The sequence below is a fragment of the Ctenopharyngodon idella genome, chromosome 10 (genome assembly GCF_019924925.1).
Source record: "Ctenopharyngodon idella isolate HZGC_01 chromosome 10, HZGC01, whole genome shotgun sequence".
Lineage (NCBI taxonomy): Eukaryota > Metazoa > Chordata > Actinopteri > Cypriniformes > Xenocyprididae > Ctenopharyngodon > Ctenopharyngodon idella.
In genome coordinates this window covers 29,660,123-29,675,931 of record NC_067229.1, presented here as the reverse complement: position 1 = coordinate 29,675,931, position 15,809 = coordinate 29,660,123, and the positions used below count along the sequence as shown (strand labels likewise).

The following is a 15,809-nucleotide window of genomic DNA, read 5'->3' as shown; positions in this document are numbered from 1 at the left end:
TACGGTAGTTAATCTCTTGCCATACGCAGAAATAAATTATTTCATTATCAATTTAACCCTAAAATCATTTTTCTAAATGAACTAAACCGTTTTTAAATTCGAATTAACACGCGTCATTAGCGTACTTCGCGAATTTGGCCTCTGTCCGTTTAATTTTATTCTGCTCTATTTTGTTTTATTAGTTTATTATAGCCTATTATTTATTTATTCTTAATTTATTGGGTTCATTTAATTTTCGACACCATTTTTGTTTTGTGTGTGTGTGGTATAAAAATAAACCGGTCACATCGACTAACGAGGCAAGTTTCCGCTGTGTAATCTGTCGATATGGTGATTACTAAAGTGCGTAAGGTCACGACACTATTATTCCTCTTTTATTCGAATTCATTTGCAAACCTCGAAGAACAATAAGTTCAAATTCAAATAAAAGAGACTAATATGTGAGTTCTGTAACTGCTGTCCTCATTGAACCCGAACGCTTTCCTTTATAATCTCTACATGCAACCCTTCATTTTACCAGTCTTTTTCTCGTAATGCAACTGTTGCAAAAGAGAAAAGGTCTAAGCCGCTGTACCTGAATATCTGATGGATATGTATTTTCCTCTTCCCCACATAATAACAGCATGACTGTTTCAGGCTTGGTAAAGGTATTTTTATCTCACATGCCCATTTTAAACCAATTCAATGGCAGATTGCGAATGCAAAGTTTGCGATAGAGTCAACTGCATCAAAATATGCTGATTAGATTAAATATGCAGCCTAAAGTTTGGTTTTTAAATATGCTTAACGATTAACAAATTTTGCTTGAATAGAAGACAGATTACGACATTATTGAGTGGACTTCTTTGCAAATAAAAATCAATAATATAAATAATCAAAATGATACGTTTGGACAGTACGAGAATAGATGAACGGCATCAGTAAAAAATGTCTTTTATTGTCATAAAATCTTGCAATACATTATTACCAATCTAACTATAGCTAGGCTACAATTAACAAATACAATCAAAATATTAATTTGCAGCAGCCTGGTGTTTAAAAGAGAAAATTGTTCAAATAATGCTTTTTAATCAGGCTACTTTTTTAAAATTAATAATTATTATTTTTTGGTTTGTATATTTTATGTTCTATAAACTGAAAGATCATGCTTATTCTGTATGTTATAGGTCAATTTATGAATCAAATGTAACATGAAATATTCTTAAAAATTATTTGAAATTTAATAGTATAAACATGTGTATTTTTGTAATTAAATCATAATGCGCTCGATACAAATAACAGCCCAATTAAATATCGACTTAGCATCCCGGTATATTAGACTTTTTTTTTTTTTTCTTCTTTTTTTCTTTTTTTAATCGCTAATTTGTCAGACAATTAAAGCCCAAACATCATGCAAGGTTTCAGCATCACAAAATGTCGATACATACTCAGGCCACATCTCTTCCCTCCCCTCTGATCTGTAAACTTTCAGAAGGTAGGCTGTGCTCTGACTGCCTATGAGGAGAGCAGGAGCAAAACCTGCCAGCCCCTCAATTTTCTCCACTTCCTGTACTCAAGCAACTGCATCCCAAAAGAGGGAAAAAGTAGGAAATATCCTGCAAACGGTTCTAAATAAGGCGTCCCGACGAACCGCTCGCGCTCGGCGCGTCTGCTACCCGTTTACAGACCTATCACGAGTGTGGAGACTTCTTTTACACGGTTTTTTTTTAGAGATTATTGATCGTTATTGTCGTTATTGATTGACTATACAAGAGGAAACGGCGATTAGGGTTCATATTAGACCGAATTTTACCGGATAGGGCGCATGGGATAAGGAATATTTAACAAAAAACGCTTGAAGCAATTTATATCTAAAGAGAAGGTTAAGCCGTCAAATGTATTGGAAAAATGAGGTTTTGGCCCCTCTATCAGAGGGAAATCAGTTTCTATCCGAAGGAATTCCCTCGAAACAGGTAAGACATTTATTGTATATCATTCACGATAATGCAGTTATGTATGTTGTTATCCATCTAACTGCATGGAAAGAAAATGATGGTTTCACTGGAGAAGTAGCTGCTGTGAAAGTCCTGTGTATCATCTCCTGCAGCCTGCAACATCTTCACCTTAAAGTGATGTCATGAGAATCAGGATCTATTCTGAATAGTGTGATTTGCGGTCCATCCTCTTCACATGCCAAGTCTGCAGAGGAAAAATTAGATTTTAATTACTGCCATTAAAAATCAAATTTGCAATTCTTTGGGTGGCCCGTTGCTTTCGCTGATTGGCAGTTGAAATTGACACTCTGGGGTCCTCTTATCGCGAGCATTTCAAGCTATTTGTAATTGCAGGTAGTTTATTTTTTTCAGCTCCCTGGATTGCGTGGAAATACGATTATGGGAAGAGGCACGGGTTAAGTGTGGGGGAAAAAAATCAATCCAAATTGAAATCGCTTCATTAAAACAGGGGCTTTTGTCGCGAGGCTCTCAATGCACAGTTAAAAGCGTTTTTATTGTTTTGGACGCATATATAGTGCAGGGAACATGCCTGATATGGAGCACTGTGGCTTGACTGTGTTGTAGGTGATCTCTCCAGACTCGCACAGCACACCGGGAGCATCGCGCTGCGTGGACGGACAACACGGACACGCGATGGTGAGCGCGCGGAGCGATAATGCTTCTTTATTGCGTCTCTGCTATGCGTCTCCTGCTTTCGCAGGAAAGGCCTGCAATACAAAACTCTGTACTGATATAATGCATTTTTTATGCTCTTGTATTATTTTAGTTTGGTAAACAACTTTTGCGCTTAGAAAAGCTTTTTTAAATGTCGATAAATTCCCTCGTGGACTGCAAATGTTCATAATTATTATTTCTATCCATTTAAGTTTACACGACCATTTCAGACTTCACTCAATTAGTTTGAAGAGTTTCTTTAAATTCGAAATGTTGAAAAAAGGCCAGCAAATCACTGCAGGCTGTGACTTAATTTTTTACCTTTTCAGTTTTAGTGGGTTGAATTATTTTTCACAGAATATTCCTGTCAACAAAATAACCTTCTAAACATTATGCATCATATTTATTGCGTTATTTTCAATGCCGCACTTGCAGTCACAGTCTGACGGAGAATCTCACAGATCTAATATGGAGAAAGACGACACGCGCTCTTCGCCCAGTCCGCCTTCAACTCCGTCCATCTGCTCGCCCACGTCCACCGCCTCCTCCGTGCCGTCCACCGGGAAGAACGTGTGCGCGAGCTGCGGTCTCGAGATCCTGGACAGATATCTGCTCAAGGTACGAGGGCGTGAGTGTGCGTTTGTGTGTGTCGTGTCTCATGTGACGAGTGAACTGACTGTGATATAATATTATGTTTTGATTTGGGCCTCTTACAGACTTTTGTAAAACTTTTGCAAACAACATTATGCAGGTTGGAATGATTTAGTAGGCTAAAGAAGTGTTGCCTTCATTATTATTTTTTAGATGTTTGTCTGTAGTTTTAACCCTCATGTTTGGGAACTGATACATCGCTGCCAATTGAATAGATAGAATATAGCTTATAAGCTATTAACAGTGATTGTCTAAACACTTTAAAATGTGTGATTTTTCGTAATCTTATGAAAACTGATTCTAAACAGAATTTTGATCAAACGCTTTAATAAAAAAATGTTAGGCTACATATGAGGAGACTTGTGTTTGGGTATATAAATATGCTACAAAGAGACTCGTAATTTATTTATTTTAAATGTAGGCCTACTTGTGACAATGTGTTTTTTTGCTGGGATCAAATTTATCACAAGCAGAAACGTTACTAAACTAGGCTATATGTTTCTCAACAATGCACGTCTACTTTGATATAACAGATTGGTTATAGTTTCTGTAATATCTGCCAGTGTTTTGGTTAGGTCAGAGGAGCATGTTAAAATAATGTGAAGGGGAAAAGAGGTTAATTTAAATTATTATTATTATTATTATTATTATTACACATACATCATAGCCTGTATAAATAGGCTAGTAGATAGACTAAAGTCAGTCTCAGCAGAACGTTATGGTTAAAAATATTGCGAATATTTTTAATCCACAGGCATAGATAAAGAGTTGGATTTTTCTGCTGTTTGCCGTTTTTTTAACGAATAATAGTTGGCTGCAAACATTTAGGCCTATAGCCGTTTTTTAAGTGAAGATGTTGACAGTATCGATGTCCTCCCTGCTCGCGTGCATGTGCTCCCGGGCTGCTTGTTTTTCAGGAAGTGCGTGTGTTGCGCGCGAGGATCTTAGGAGCGCGATCTCTCTGTGTGTGTTTTGCTTTTTTGCGGAAACTAATAAAACAGTGCGTGTGAGTTTATTACACTTTTAGTCAGGATGAACGATCTTAGACCTCTTCTTTTGTAAGATTTCCCTTTTCTCAGCTCTTGAGGTTTGAGAGTCTGAAAATGTATCACAAGTTAAAAATGTAAAACCTTCAAACGCCAGCCTTACACTTCCATTTTTTTCCCCGTCAGAATATTTAAATAAACATTTCCATCTAAGATGCACCTCACCTGTGTCCTAAATGTTCCAAAGACAACATTTAAAATCATACATTTTAGTTTCAAATATCAATAATCAGGTTTAAAGTATTAATAATCATACATTTCTGGACGGAATATGATTTCATTAACATTATTAAATTATTATACATTTACTCCTGCAATTCAACAACATGCGTGCATATGTATTTATATTAAACACTTTTGCATACAACGCAATTCTAAGGAGATTATTACAAAAAAAAAAAAAAAACATAATCTCATTTTAAATCACAACTTTAGCCTTATAAACAAAACATTTTATTGAACATTTTATTTGATTTTGGGATTGTTCAAATAAGACACCAATAATTTTGATGCACGTTGACATTTTATTTTAAAATACTACGATTTTTACGAAATGCAAAAACATACAAACAAAATAAGTAGACCACTGTGCATAAATGAAGCTTTTTTTTTTTTTAAAGAAATATCATATTTTTATTAATTTTAAATTATTGTTGTTGTATTTTAATTTTCGCCTTTCTGTTTGTTACAGGTTAATAATCTGATCTGGCACGTGAGGTGTCTGGAATGTTCCGTTTGCAGGACTTCCCTACGTCAACACAGCAGCTGCTACATTAAAAATAAGGAAATCTTCTGTAAAATGGATTATTTCAGGTAGGGTAAGTTTTTCACTTTCTGTCCTCAAAAATATCAGGTGTGCGCATAAACGAAATACTGCGAAACTATATATTTATTGTTGAAAATGTGTTGCGTGAGTGTAGCGTCTTATGGTTTAATGCTAAAAATAAGATTTCTTTAGGCTAATAAAAAAATTATCGATCTAATTCTTACCACAACAAATACGCTGCATATATACAAGACGCTGTTTATAATTGAGCTGAATTGTCTAGTGATGAAGTCAGTGAAAAAGACTTCATATAGGCTAGGTTAACAATTTAAAATAGCCTATTGTTAACATCGTAATTATTCAAGACAATCGACTTATTAGAAGTATTTCGTCTTTGTAGCTAATTTATTCACCAGTGAGAGATTCCATACAGGCTACTTGTCTCCTGTTTAATTTCATCTGTGGTCAAAATAACGTTGTGGCTTATTGGAAGTAAATATTTTACAGCTGAAAATAATTCAATTGATGTTTCTGATTCAATATAAAATAATATTTTTGACCAGTTAATTTAGATGTTATCACATGAAGCACATTTTGTGCAATTATGAAAAAAAAGGAGAAGATGCCACAAAAGGAGATGATGCCAATAGTAATATAATGAGAGGTCTAAATAGTACTTGATTACTTGATTATTAGTTGAGTTAAATTTGCCACTATTCCCTTGAATGCGATTGAATAGTGTTAGAAATCAAACACAAGTTAAAGAATTCAAGATCTCAAAAGTATCAAGCTCTGGTTGAGATCCAGTAATATGCTCATGGGAAGGCATGGAGTGAGGGAGATCCGACAGGGAAGCTGTGAAATTGCATTGAGGGTACAAGGGCTGCGATATGGTATGATTGCAGAGCACTCAGCAAGGCCTGTGAATGCAGTATGATATTGGCCAGCCTTCCCTGCTTATTGCCCGTCAATGTGAATGACTGGCCCCTTTAAAGTCAATGCTGCAGGAGAGGGTTTGTTTTCTACGTTAAGGCCAATAATCTGAAGAGATGCTCCACAAGATGGTGTATCAATGTCTTGATCTTCACTGAGCAACAGCGGTTCAGTTGAATCTCGGGCGTCAGGATCTCTCAGTGGTTGGTGGAGCTGTTTATACATGAGAGATTTCAAGAGGAAACTTTGCCACAGAGGATGTACGAATGCAAGAAAGCCTGCCACAAAATGGATTTTTAGTGGATTATTGTATGTTGTAGATCGTATTCAGGATGAAACCATATTCTGAAGATGGCGAGCTGTGGTTTAGTACAATAGAAATCTGAAATGAGAGGAATGCTTTGAGAAAAACTCACTGACGACTGTTAAATGAAATAGACAAGGGTTCTGCAAAGTCTTCCAAGTGATTTAAATGTGTATTATTTATTTTAGCATTCAATTTAATAAATATGCCAGCGATATTCACATTTCTTCTGACCTTGAAACTTGAAGTGTGATTTTCATGTGATTTGTAGCTTGTAATATTTAGATAGAATTAATATATAATAGAAAAAGATAAATAATTCAGATGAATAAAATAAATACATAAATTCACATTTTTAGTATCCAGTATAATAGCTATGTACATTGCCCTAAAACAGTATTTTGTTTAAATTTCATATTGTTCCTCTACATTTTTTTTTTTTTATGTCAAAACAGCAACCATAGCGGTTTATGGTCCCTGCATAACAAAATAGAGCCTCAGCTTTTTTTCCCAAATTATGCAAGTTAATCAGGATGGTGTATACGTTTTTTCTGACATGGAATCCCACTGCAGGAACCCGGCAACAGAATAGTGACTGACTCTGTAATGTATTCACGTTTGCCTTGTAAAAGAGACAGTAATAGCTCCAAGCTTGTGGAGTCGAGTTCAGTGATCTGAAGTAGACTGAATGTGTGTTTTTCTCCTTTGGCACTGAAACATCCCTCTTATCAAGTCCTCTGCAAACAGAAGTGTTTTTGGTATGCCTATATGAGCCGTTTTCACCTTTTTTTTTTTTTAGTCTGTTTGAGCGTTTGTACCCAATTATATCTTTCATATAAAGAAGTCGAGATCATAACCGCTTGACGTAATTGCTTGAAACTGTGCATTTAGCTCCATATCTGGAAATAAATTTATCTGTAAAGGGTCTCATCCTGCAGTATGTTTTTTAAGTTTATGTCATGCACAGTCACATTATTGAATGAATCAATAATATGAATCGTTTGTGTACCTGTAGCACAGGCTCACGAATGCAATGCCATGTTTGTTCTTTGGCAGCTGGATTGTTTCGCTGGTGCTGCACAACACCATTAGAGGACAGCCATCATATGCTTGAAGGGAAAAGGATCTCCATTGATTTCTTGCAAGACAGGAAAACAAAACACAAGGAGATATGTTTCATTTGTGTTAGTCTCTCATCTGGGCCAGATTGACAGCTGCTCTAATAGAGTGTAATTACAGGAAATCAAAGTGGGTTTGCTCTGTGTGCCGTGGGGTGGGGGTATATTTGGCGGTAAGGGTCAGAGCGGAGACTGTACCTACACTAAAGAGAAACAGCCACAAAGGCACGAGCATCAGGCCACACAGGAAGTCAGAGGAGGCTGTTAATCAGAGGAACCAAGGGATAAGGACAGGGTGATGGAGTAAGGCGGTAACCCGAGTGGGTTTGTGCGGAGCGGAGATCGGTAGATTTGGAGGAGATGACGTACTGTAATGGCCATATGCGCGTGCAAGACTCCTTGTGTTTAAATGCAAGCAGAAGTAAACAGAGTTTGTGTAACTTGGTGGAGAATGCGGGAAATTATATGAGTGACTGAAATTACAATGACAAAATGATTTTTTTTCCTGTTAAGAGAGACAATATATCAAAATAAAGGCTCCCACATATTTGAGGATAAAAAAAAAAAAATCAAGAGAAAAATATTTTCTGGCCAGAATTATTTGCTGTGAATGAGTGCTAAGGTGTTGCTAGGTTGTTAGAGTTAGCAACCAAAGTCCAATGCTGTGAAAAGCTGTGTGAAAAGTTTGTTCTATGTGTGTAGTATGAATGAAGTTTGCACATATACATCTACCATGTTGTCATCGTCATGTGACTTACGACGTCAGTTGCGTTGCTTCACTGACATTCACAAATTCTCACCTGTGGCCTAATGGGATAGTAAAGTGTCTATCATGCGCACTTCAGAATCTCGCTGGAAGTAGTAGTTGATCCGGCTGCATTTCACCTACTGTTTTTTTGAATACTATGAATTTGGAAATACTACTCTTTTGTCTTATTGTCTTAATATATACTATGGAAGTAGGCATATTCAGATGCAGTGCAAGTCTATATTCTGGTCTCTAGATATGGTTGAGTCCCTCCTTTGACATATGACTACTATTTTTTTCTCATACAATTAATCACCAATCCGATCATTAAGGAATGGAGCACACCTCAACAAGTCTCAAGATTTGCGGTATCATTTATGGCCGTAGCACAAACAGTGGGGTGGGATGAGCTACACCAAATTTAATACTCATGGTTTAGGGTTTAAAAAAACCCCACCATGAGCAATAGTAATAGCGATGCTTGCCGTAGCAAACATCACTAATAAGTCTCAGCAGTCTCTGAGAGGAAGATTTAGCCCCAGATTATAATACTCCAAGACTATATCAAATTTAATCAACTGAATTTGTACTTCCACAAGCTTCTCTTTTCCAGCCAAAGGTGAATTTCTTCAGAACTGAGGGAAACGCTTTGCGGCTGCAGGAATTTTCCCTGGCGAGTTATGATATGCAGGACAGAAATAAATCCAGTATAAGCACAACAACGCACAATCAGACGTGCGGCAGATCTGAACAAAAACAAAACCCCCTTAAGATCTTTATGGCTTTTCTGAAAGGCTTTGCGGTAAATGAACTGCCATGACAGATTACGGCTCCGTTCCACAATGTTTCTCCTCTAAACACACGTCTGAAATGCATCATTACTCAAACGTTGTATTCTTTGTCTGGAATGATGCTGTCAGAATATGGTGTGCAGTGTACACAGAAAGCCTTTTGCATGCTTTTTGCAGGCATTAATACGTGAGGCGTTTTATGTATTGATACTTTGCACATAAGTGGACTGTAAATATTTTTTGATTCGGGTTTGTTTTTGCTTCTTGGCTCATCCTGCTCAAGTGCTGATTGGCAGAGACAAATTATTATACATGCACACAAGTTTCCTGGTTTGTTGAGCCTCGTGGGGCTCCCTGGTGGGCTATGATGTCATTTCCAGTGGATGAACCCCCCGAGGGCCTCACTGCAGGGCTTCGGGGCCGGTGTCATCATTCTTCAGTAGCGTATACGAGGGAAACATGGCTATCTTGATATCCCGTGTTTCTTTGCAGTCGGAGGAGGTTGTGTATGACACTTTGTTTACACAAGAGCTCCCAATGACAGAGGTGTGGTGGTGGAGGGGGGCTCAAATTCAGGCCAAAAAAGGGCCGTGACTGGCCATCTGCAGAGCATTAGTCTCTCCTAGTCCTCTCAACACTGGAACCCTCTCTTTGGTCACCCGAATGTGATGTCTGGGTCAAAAATACACAGCATGGTCAGCCCTGTCCAGTCAAAATAACACTTCATTATATAGCAGGCTCTGTGTACTTGCTGTTGGTTTGTATCGCCGCAGGGTTGTTTATCAAGTCCTGTTGATCACAGAATAACAGAAGAGGTGCTATAAGCAACTACACAGCCATATGGCTGCTGAAAATGCAGTGTTAAATTAAATATGGAATGTGTGGACATTTACAAATCACAGTTGGCTGAGAATGTGATGATTAACATGTAACGTCAGCAGTAACATCAATAACATCTTAACTCCATTTCTGCACAAGAAAATCAACACATAACTTTGCAGTGTATTATATAATTAGAAATAATTATACAGATGCAAGAAAGAAAAGACTAATTACTATGTGGTATGCAAATAAATGCAAAAAAAGGACCAATCGAAACCAAATTTCAATGACATGTCGGTTTGAGGGAGAATGGCAGTTATTCTGGCAATGCCAGTCAATGGAAGAATGAATGAACGAATAAATAAATAAATAAATAATCTTACATTAATTAAAAAGTCTAGTTTATAAAAACAAAAAACACCCAAGATGATCTAAAAAAAGTTTCATTATGTGTACATTTAAGCAGTTTGACATTAATATATTGCAGAAATAGTTTGATAATCACTAACCTATAAAATAAACTGAAGACATATATATATATATATATATATATATATATATATATATATATACAGTCAAACCAGAATTTATCCAGACACCTTGAACATTTCATTCATTAATATAGTTTATTCAAGTTTAAAAAAAAAAATGGAAATAAAATATGACAAGATCTCAGAGTTAAACTGTGTCAGAAAAAAATGAATCTTAATTATGCCAGATAACACTTAAGCAAAACATGGTGTGTGAATAATTTTTGGTTTCAAATTTTTATCAATTTTACTGGTAGTATGAAGAATTTTTGGGTATAATATGTCACAGTTTACTTTATTTTGCTATCCTCACTTACATTAATGAACTATAGTGTCCTGCACCCACTCTTGATTTTATCCAACAAAGTGTGTATTGCATGTAAGACATCTATTTTTAAACCACCTCCACTTTTTTTTTCTTTTCTGTTAAAGACTTCAACTATGATGTATTCACATATCAAAACATTACATTGTTTAATATAAAAACACATTATATTATGTATTAATATATCATTATTATTATATAATATTTATATTATACACTAATTATATTTTTTAAATGATTGAAATAAGTATTCATAATATATATTGTTTAATATTTTATAGTATATCATATAACCTATTTTAAACAATGTAATGTTTTGATATGTGAATACATCATATTTGAAGTCTTTCACAGAAAAGAAAAAGTGGAGGTGGTTTAAAAATAGATGTCTTACATGCATTACACACTTTGTTGGATAAAATCAAGAGTTTATGGATCCTATCAGCACAGTTTATCAGCAGACATTTCCTGTCGACCTGCAGCTCAGAGTATTACTAGTGGTTTGTTTGTGCTGAGAGTTTTACAGCCGTGTCTGACACGTTTAGTGGTTATCTTTTGGACACGGTTCAGCCTATCTGTATTCTGTCTTCTGCTGGCGAGATCTTTCTGTGGAGAGAAAAAAATACCTGCTTAACTGTTAAACTGAAGTACATGTTATACCATTACACTATGAATTCAAAACAAGCAGCATAATTTAGACAGAAAATGCTTCTATTATGCTAGGTTTTTAATAATAAGCACATGTATAAGATGTTTTGTTGTTTATGGAATGAGTGTTGATGCCCAAGCCCTTCTCTGTCTCACAGTAGGTTTGGTACAAAGTGTGCCCGCTGTGGCCGGCAGATCTACGCCAGCGACTGGGTACGGCGAGCCAGGGGCAATGCCTACCATCTGGCCTGCTTCGCCTGCTTCTCCTGCAAACGTCAGCTGTCCACAGGCGAGGAGTTTGGGCTGGTGGAGGAGAAAGTACTTTGTCGGATTCATTACGACACAATGGTGGATAACCTGAAACGGGCCGCTGAGAGTGGTGCGTGTGTTTTGGAGGCATTTCACTTTAAGTCTCATTGATCTGAAAAGATTTCCTAACTACTTTTTACCGGGTTTTCACGCAGGAAGCGGACTCACTCTGGAGGGGGCGGTGCCGTCGGAACAGGACAGTCAACCAAAACCGGCCAAAAGGGCACGAACGTCCTTCACTGCGGAACAACTGCAGGTAAGATTATCAAACACACAATGGCATGTGGATGTCTGGAATGAAAAAGCAAAGTGCCCTTTTTGGTTTTGCTTTTGTCCAATATGAATTCATTTTTCAGTTCCATTTGATGCTTCCAGGTTAAACGCATATGGAATAGCATTTAACCTTTCATGTGGCACTATCAGCAATCAACCAATACTATGATATTAATGTAAATATACAAACAAAAAGTTTGAAATAGAAAAATTATGATTTTTAAAATATTTCTGAAAGAAGTCTCTTATTCTCACCAAGGCTGCATTCATTTGATCAAGACTACAGTAAAAAAAAAAAAAAAAAAAAAAACAGTAATATTTTGGAAATATTGCATTTTAAATGACGTTTTCTATTGTAGTATATTTTAAAATGTAATTTATTCCTGTGATCAAAGCTACATTTTCAGCATCATTATTGATAATCAGCAGATGATTTCTGAAGGATCATGTGACACTGAAGACTGGAGTAATGATGCTGAAAATTCACAATATTACAGTTTATGTGTATGTATGTATGTATGTATGTATGTATGTGTGTGTATATATATATATATATATATATATATATATATATATATATATATATATATTATACTGATGATTTTTATTTTTATAATTTTTAATTATTATTTTAAATAGTCGTTTTCCCCCTAGTAAATGACGTAATGTTAATATGACACTTGTTTCATGCACAGGTAATGCAGGCGCAGTTTGCACAGGACAACAACCCTGACGCTCAGACCCTGCAGAAGTTGGCAGACATGACAGGATTGAGTAGACGAGTCATACAGGTGATGAAACTCTCTAATTGTCCCATTTAATGCTTATTCCATTTAAATTCAGTAAACAGAGATAGCTTGTCTTAACAATTGGTTGTATTTTCATAGGTTTGGTTTCAAAACTGCAGAGCGAGACATAAAAAGCACACTCCACAGCACAGCGGCCCACCTCAAGCTCACCCGCAGGCCCGCATGCCCCCCTCGCTGCCCGACGAGCTGCATTACTCCCCTTTCGGCAGTCCTGAGAGAGCACGCATGGTGGCCCTACATGGGTACATCGAAAGTAAGTGTTTCCTTGAGTACTGCTGTCATTAAAGCATAAGGGAGAGAAAAAATGTACTCTCTCTCTCTCTCTCTTATATATATATATATATATATATATATATCACCAAAGGTGCATTCATTCGATCAATAATACAGTAAAAACTGTAATATTGTGAAATATTATTACACTTTAAAATAACTGTTTTCTATTTAAACATTTTAAAATATAATTTATTCCTGTGATCAAAGCTGAATTTTCAGCATCATTACTCCAGTCTTCAGTGTCACATGATCCTTCAGAAATCATTCTAATATGATGATTTGCTGCTCACTTATTGTCAATTCATATAGTGCTCAATTATTAATAATGCTTCCTATTATTATCAATGTTGACAGTTTTTGCTGCTTAATATTGTGGAATGTATGATGTTTTCATGATTCTTTGATGAATAAAAAGTTCAAAAGATCAGCATTTATTTGACATAGAATTATGTTGTAACATCATAAATGTATTTACTGTTGCTTTTGATCAATTTAATGTGCCTTTGCTAAAAAGTATTGTTTTTAAGAATCTTAACTCAAACATTTGAATGGTAATGTATCACAGTTTCAATAAAAATATGCAGCACAACTGTTTTCAACATTGATAGTAATAATAATAAATGTTTCTTGAGCAGCAAATCATCATATTAGAATGATAATGATGCTGAAAATTTAGCTTTACATCAGAGGAATAAATTACATTTTAAAATATATTACAATAGAAAACAGTTATTTTAAATTGTAATAATATTTCAAAATATAACTGTTTTACTGTATCAAATAAATGCAATCTAGGTGAGCATAGTCTTCTTTAAAAAGCATTAAAAAATCTTATTCCAAACTTTTGACTGGTATTAAAACTTTTTAAACTAGTGTGTTCTCTGACCTGAAGATATTTAGAGATCACTATAGATAGAGATTAATATTAGTATCTGTTTATTTTGTTTTGGTTTGGCAGGTCATCCGTTCTCGGTGCTCACTACACAGAGCCTCCCTCATCAGGCCATGGCGTTGCCGCAGCTCCCTCTCAGCCGCTAACGCCCCCACCTCGCACTGACCCCTGACCCCTTCACCCTGACCTCCTGCTCCAAACTTCCAATCACTCCTGCCCCGACCCCACAGGTCGGATCTGGCTGAAGGAGAAGGTCACGGTCCCACTTGCTCTTGACCTCTGAACTCACAAGGAGAGAGACTGTTTCCTCTCTGGTTTCGCTGGACAGGATTTTACTCACCTGCATCTAGTCACACACGGTTAAGGGAAACCGCATATGTGACCTGTGAATTTAGGACTTGCGTCACCAAGACCAGGATCTAGGCTTCTGGACATAAAAAAAAAAAGAGACTCGAGCACACACTGTAACAGACTAGCGGTTTTGGTTCGGCCCTTCTCCTGATAAGTCTCGTCTGACTCTTGTTCAGCGTTTGGAGACTCTGAATGCAAACAAAAGGAATGTAAAGTTACCAGCATCAGTGTTAAACATTTAGGTTGAAAAAGGGAAAAGCACAAGAGATGTGGATGGAAAATAAGTGGCATAGGACCAGGTGGTAAGACATATTTTATCTCTTTTTCCTCACAGAAACACGCCACGATTGAACATGGAAGTTATACTAAGCCAGTGAAATGAATTTCTGCTACTTAAAAGAACTTAAGTTCACTTCAATTTTGCTTGCTGTCTTGTTCTTACACCCATATGCAAAGCATCGATGTTTTCTGGGACCTAAAAAGCCAGCAGGGTTGTTCATTTTATATAATAATATTGATCTTAAATTTTAAGTCCATAATTTAATTGTATAAATAACTGCTAATTATAATTGCCGACATCTAATTGTTTTGAAAGCGGATAGTTTGTTAAAGATTGTTTCATTTTAGATCCAAGTGGCACGTTAAATAATAACTTCTATAGTCTGTTTAATTTTTAGGTCCTAAGGATGACTAAACCTTCCCTAATTTTATTATTTTCAAAACTGCATTGCAGTAACTGTTGTCATACCAGTTTATCTGCAATCATAAACTTCAAATAACGTTTATCTTAATGTGAGATTATTTCAAATTGAAAACAGTGCTCTCAACATTTTTACTAAAAAGAGAGAAAGAAAATATCAAACATGAGGATCAAGAAGGGATTTTCAATGACAAACAACAATATTTTGTGCAAAAGATAGAAAGGAAGGGGAAGACTGAGACTAAAAATGTAAAGATAGCTACATGTAAAGAAAATGTACATGTAATGTATTTTTATTTAAGCAGTGTCCTGAGACGAATGTGTCTGTGTTTCATTGTTTTCTTCATACATGTGTGCCGTATATGCCTCAGCTGTGACCAGAGAGCGGGAGTGTTAGGAGTTAGGAGCTGTGTACAGGTCTGAAACCGGGGGAAAAGTCTGAAATTGTAACTTAAATTTGAGAAATACATTCTTGTGTTCTGAATGGGGGACAAGGCCTCTACATTCTTGTATTTATTATGACAGGTAGCCTGTAAGCACTTTTCCCCACTTCCACATGTCTGTTTTGTAAAAAATAAAAAAAATAAAATAATTAACTATTTCTATGGCTGTGCATCATAAATGTGTTTTTTAAATAAATGAATTTAAAAGCTTAAAAATAGCATCATTTGCTCCTGTAAATTAGATTAATAGATTTTTTCCCAGAACTTATCTATTCTATATTGAAATCTATCTTTCTATTTATTTATTGTCTGTCTCTCTCTTTCTATATATAATATATATATATATATATATGTATATATATATGTATATATGTATATATGTATGTATATATATATATATATATATATATATATATATATAAATGG

General features: G+C 35.8%; 1 protein-coding gene across 3 annotated transcripts; it reads left to right on the top strand.

Moving 5' to 3' along the window:
* Positions 1-1,309: 1,309 nt before the first annotated feature.
* On the top strand, positions 1,310-15,541 carry lhx6a (LIM homeobox 6a). Of its 3 annotated transcripts, none has more exons than XM_051908944.1 (9): positions 1,316-1,952; positions 2,559-2,630; positions 3,084-3,266; positions 5,037-5,158; positions 11,492-11,709; positions 11,795-11,895; positions 12,608-12,703; positions 12,800-12,974; positions 13,956-15,541. In XM_051908944.1, the coding sequence occupies exons 1-9, from the start codon at positions 1,875-1,877 to the stop codon at positions 14,033-14,035; spliced, it is 1,125 nt and encodes a 374-aa protein (XP_051764904.1). In that variant the 5' UTR covers positions 1,316-1,874; the 3' UTR covers positions 14,036-15,541. The 3 variants fall into 3 exon arrangements, with proteins under 3 accessions (XP_051764905.1, XP_051764904.1, XP_051764902.1); XM_051908942.1 differs by having other exon boundaries at positions 11,489-11,709; XM_051908945.1 differs by lacking the exon at positions 2,559-2,630 and having other exon boundaries at positions 1,310-1,952; positions 11,489-11,709.
* Positions 15,542-15,809: the final 268 nt, after the last annotated feature.

What these genes read in the sequence shown, in the direction of transcription:
- lhx6a (XM_051908942.1), top strand. Translation starts at nt 1,875, where the DNA reads ATGTATTGGAAAAATGAGGTTTTGGCCCCTCTATCAGAGGGAAATCAG. An exon ending in TGTAAAATGGATTATTTCAG is followed by an intron (nt 5,159 to 11,488) that starts GTAGGGTAAGTT and finishes TCTGTCTCACAG; the next exon opens with TAGGTTTGGTACAAAGTGTG. An exon ending in GAAACGGGCCGCTGAGAGTG is followed by an intron (nt 11,710 to 11,794) that starts GTGCGTGTGTTT and finishes GTTTTCACGCAG; the next exon opens with GAAGCGGACTCACTCTGGAG.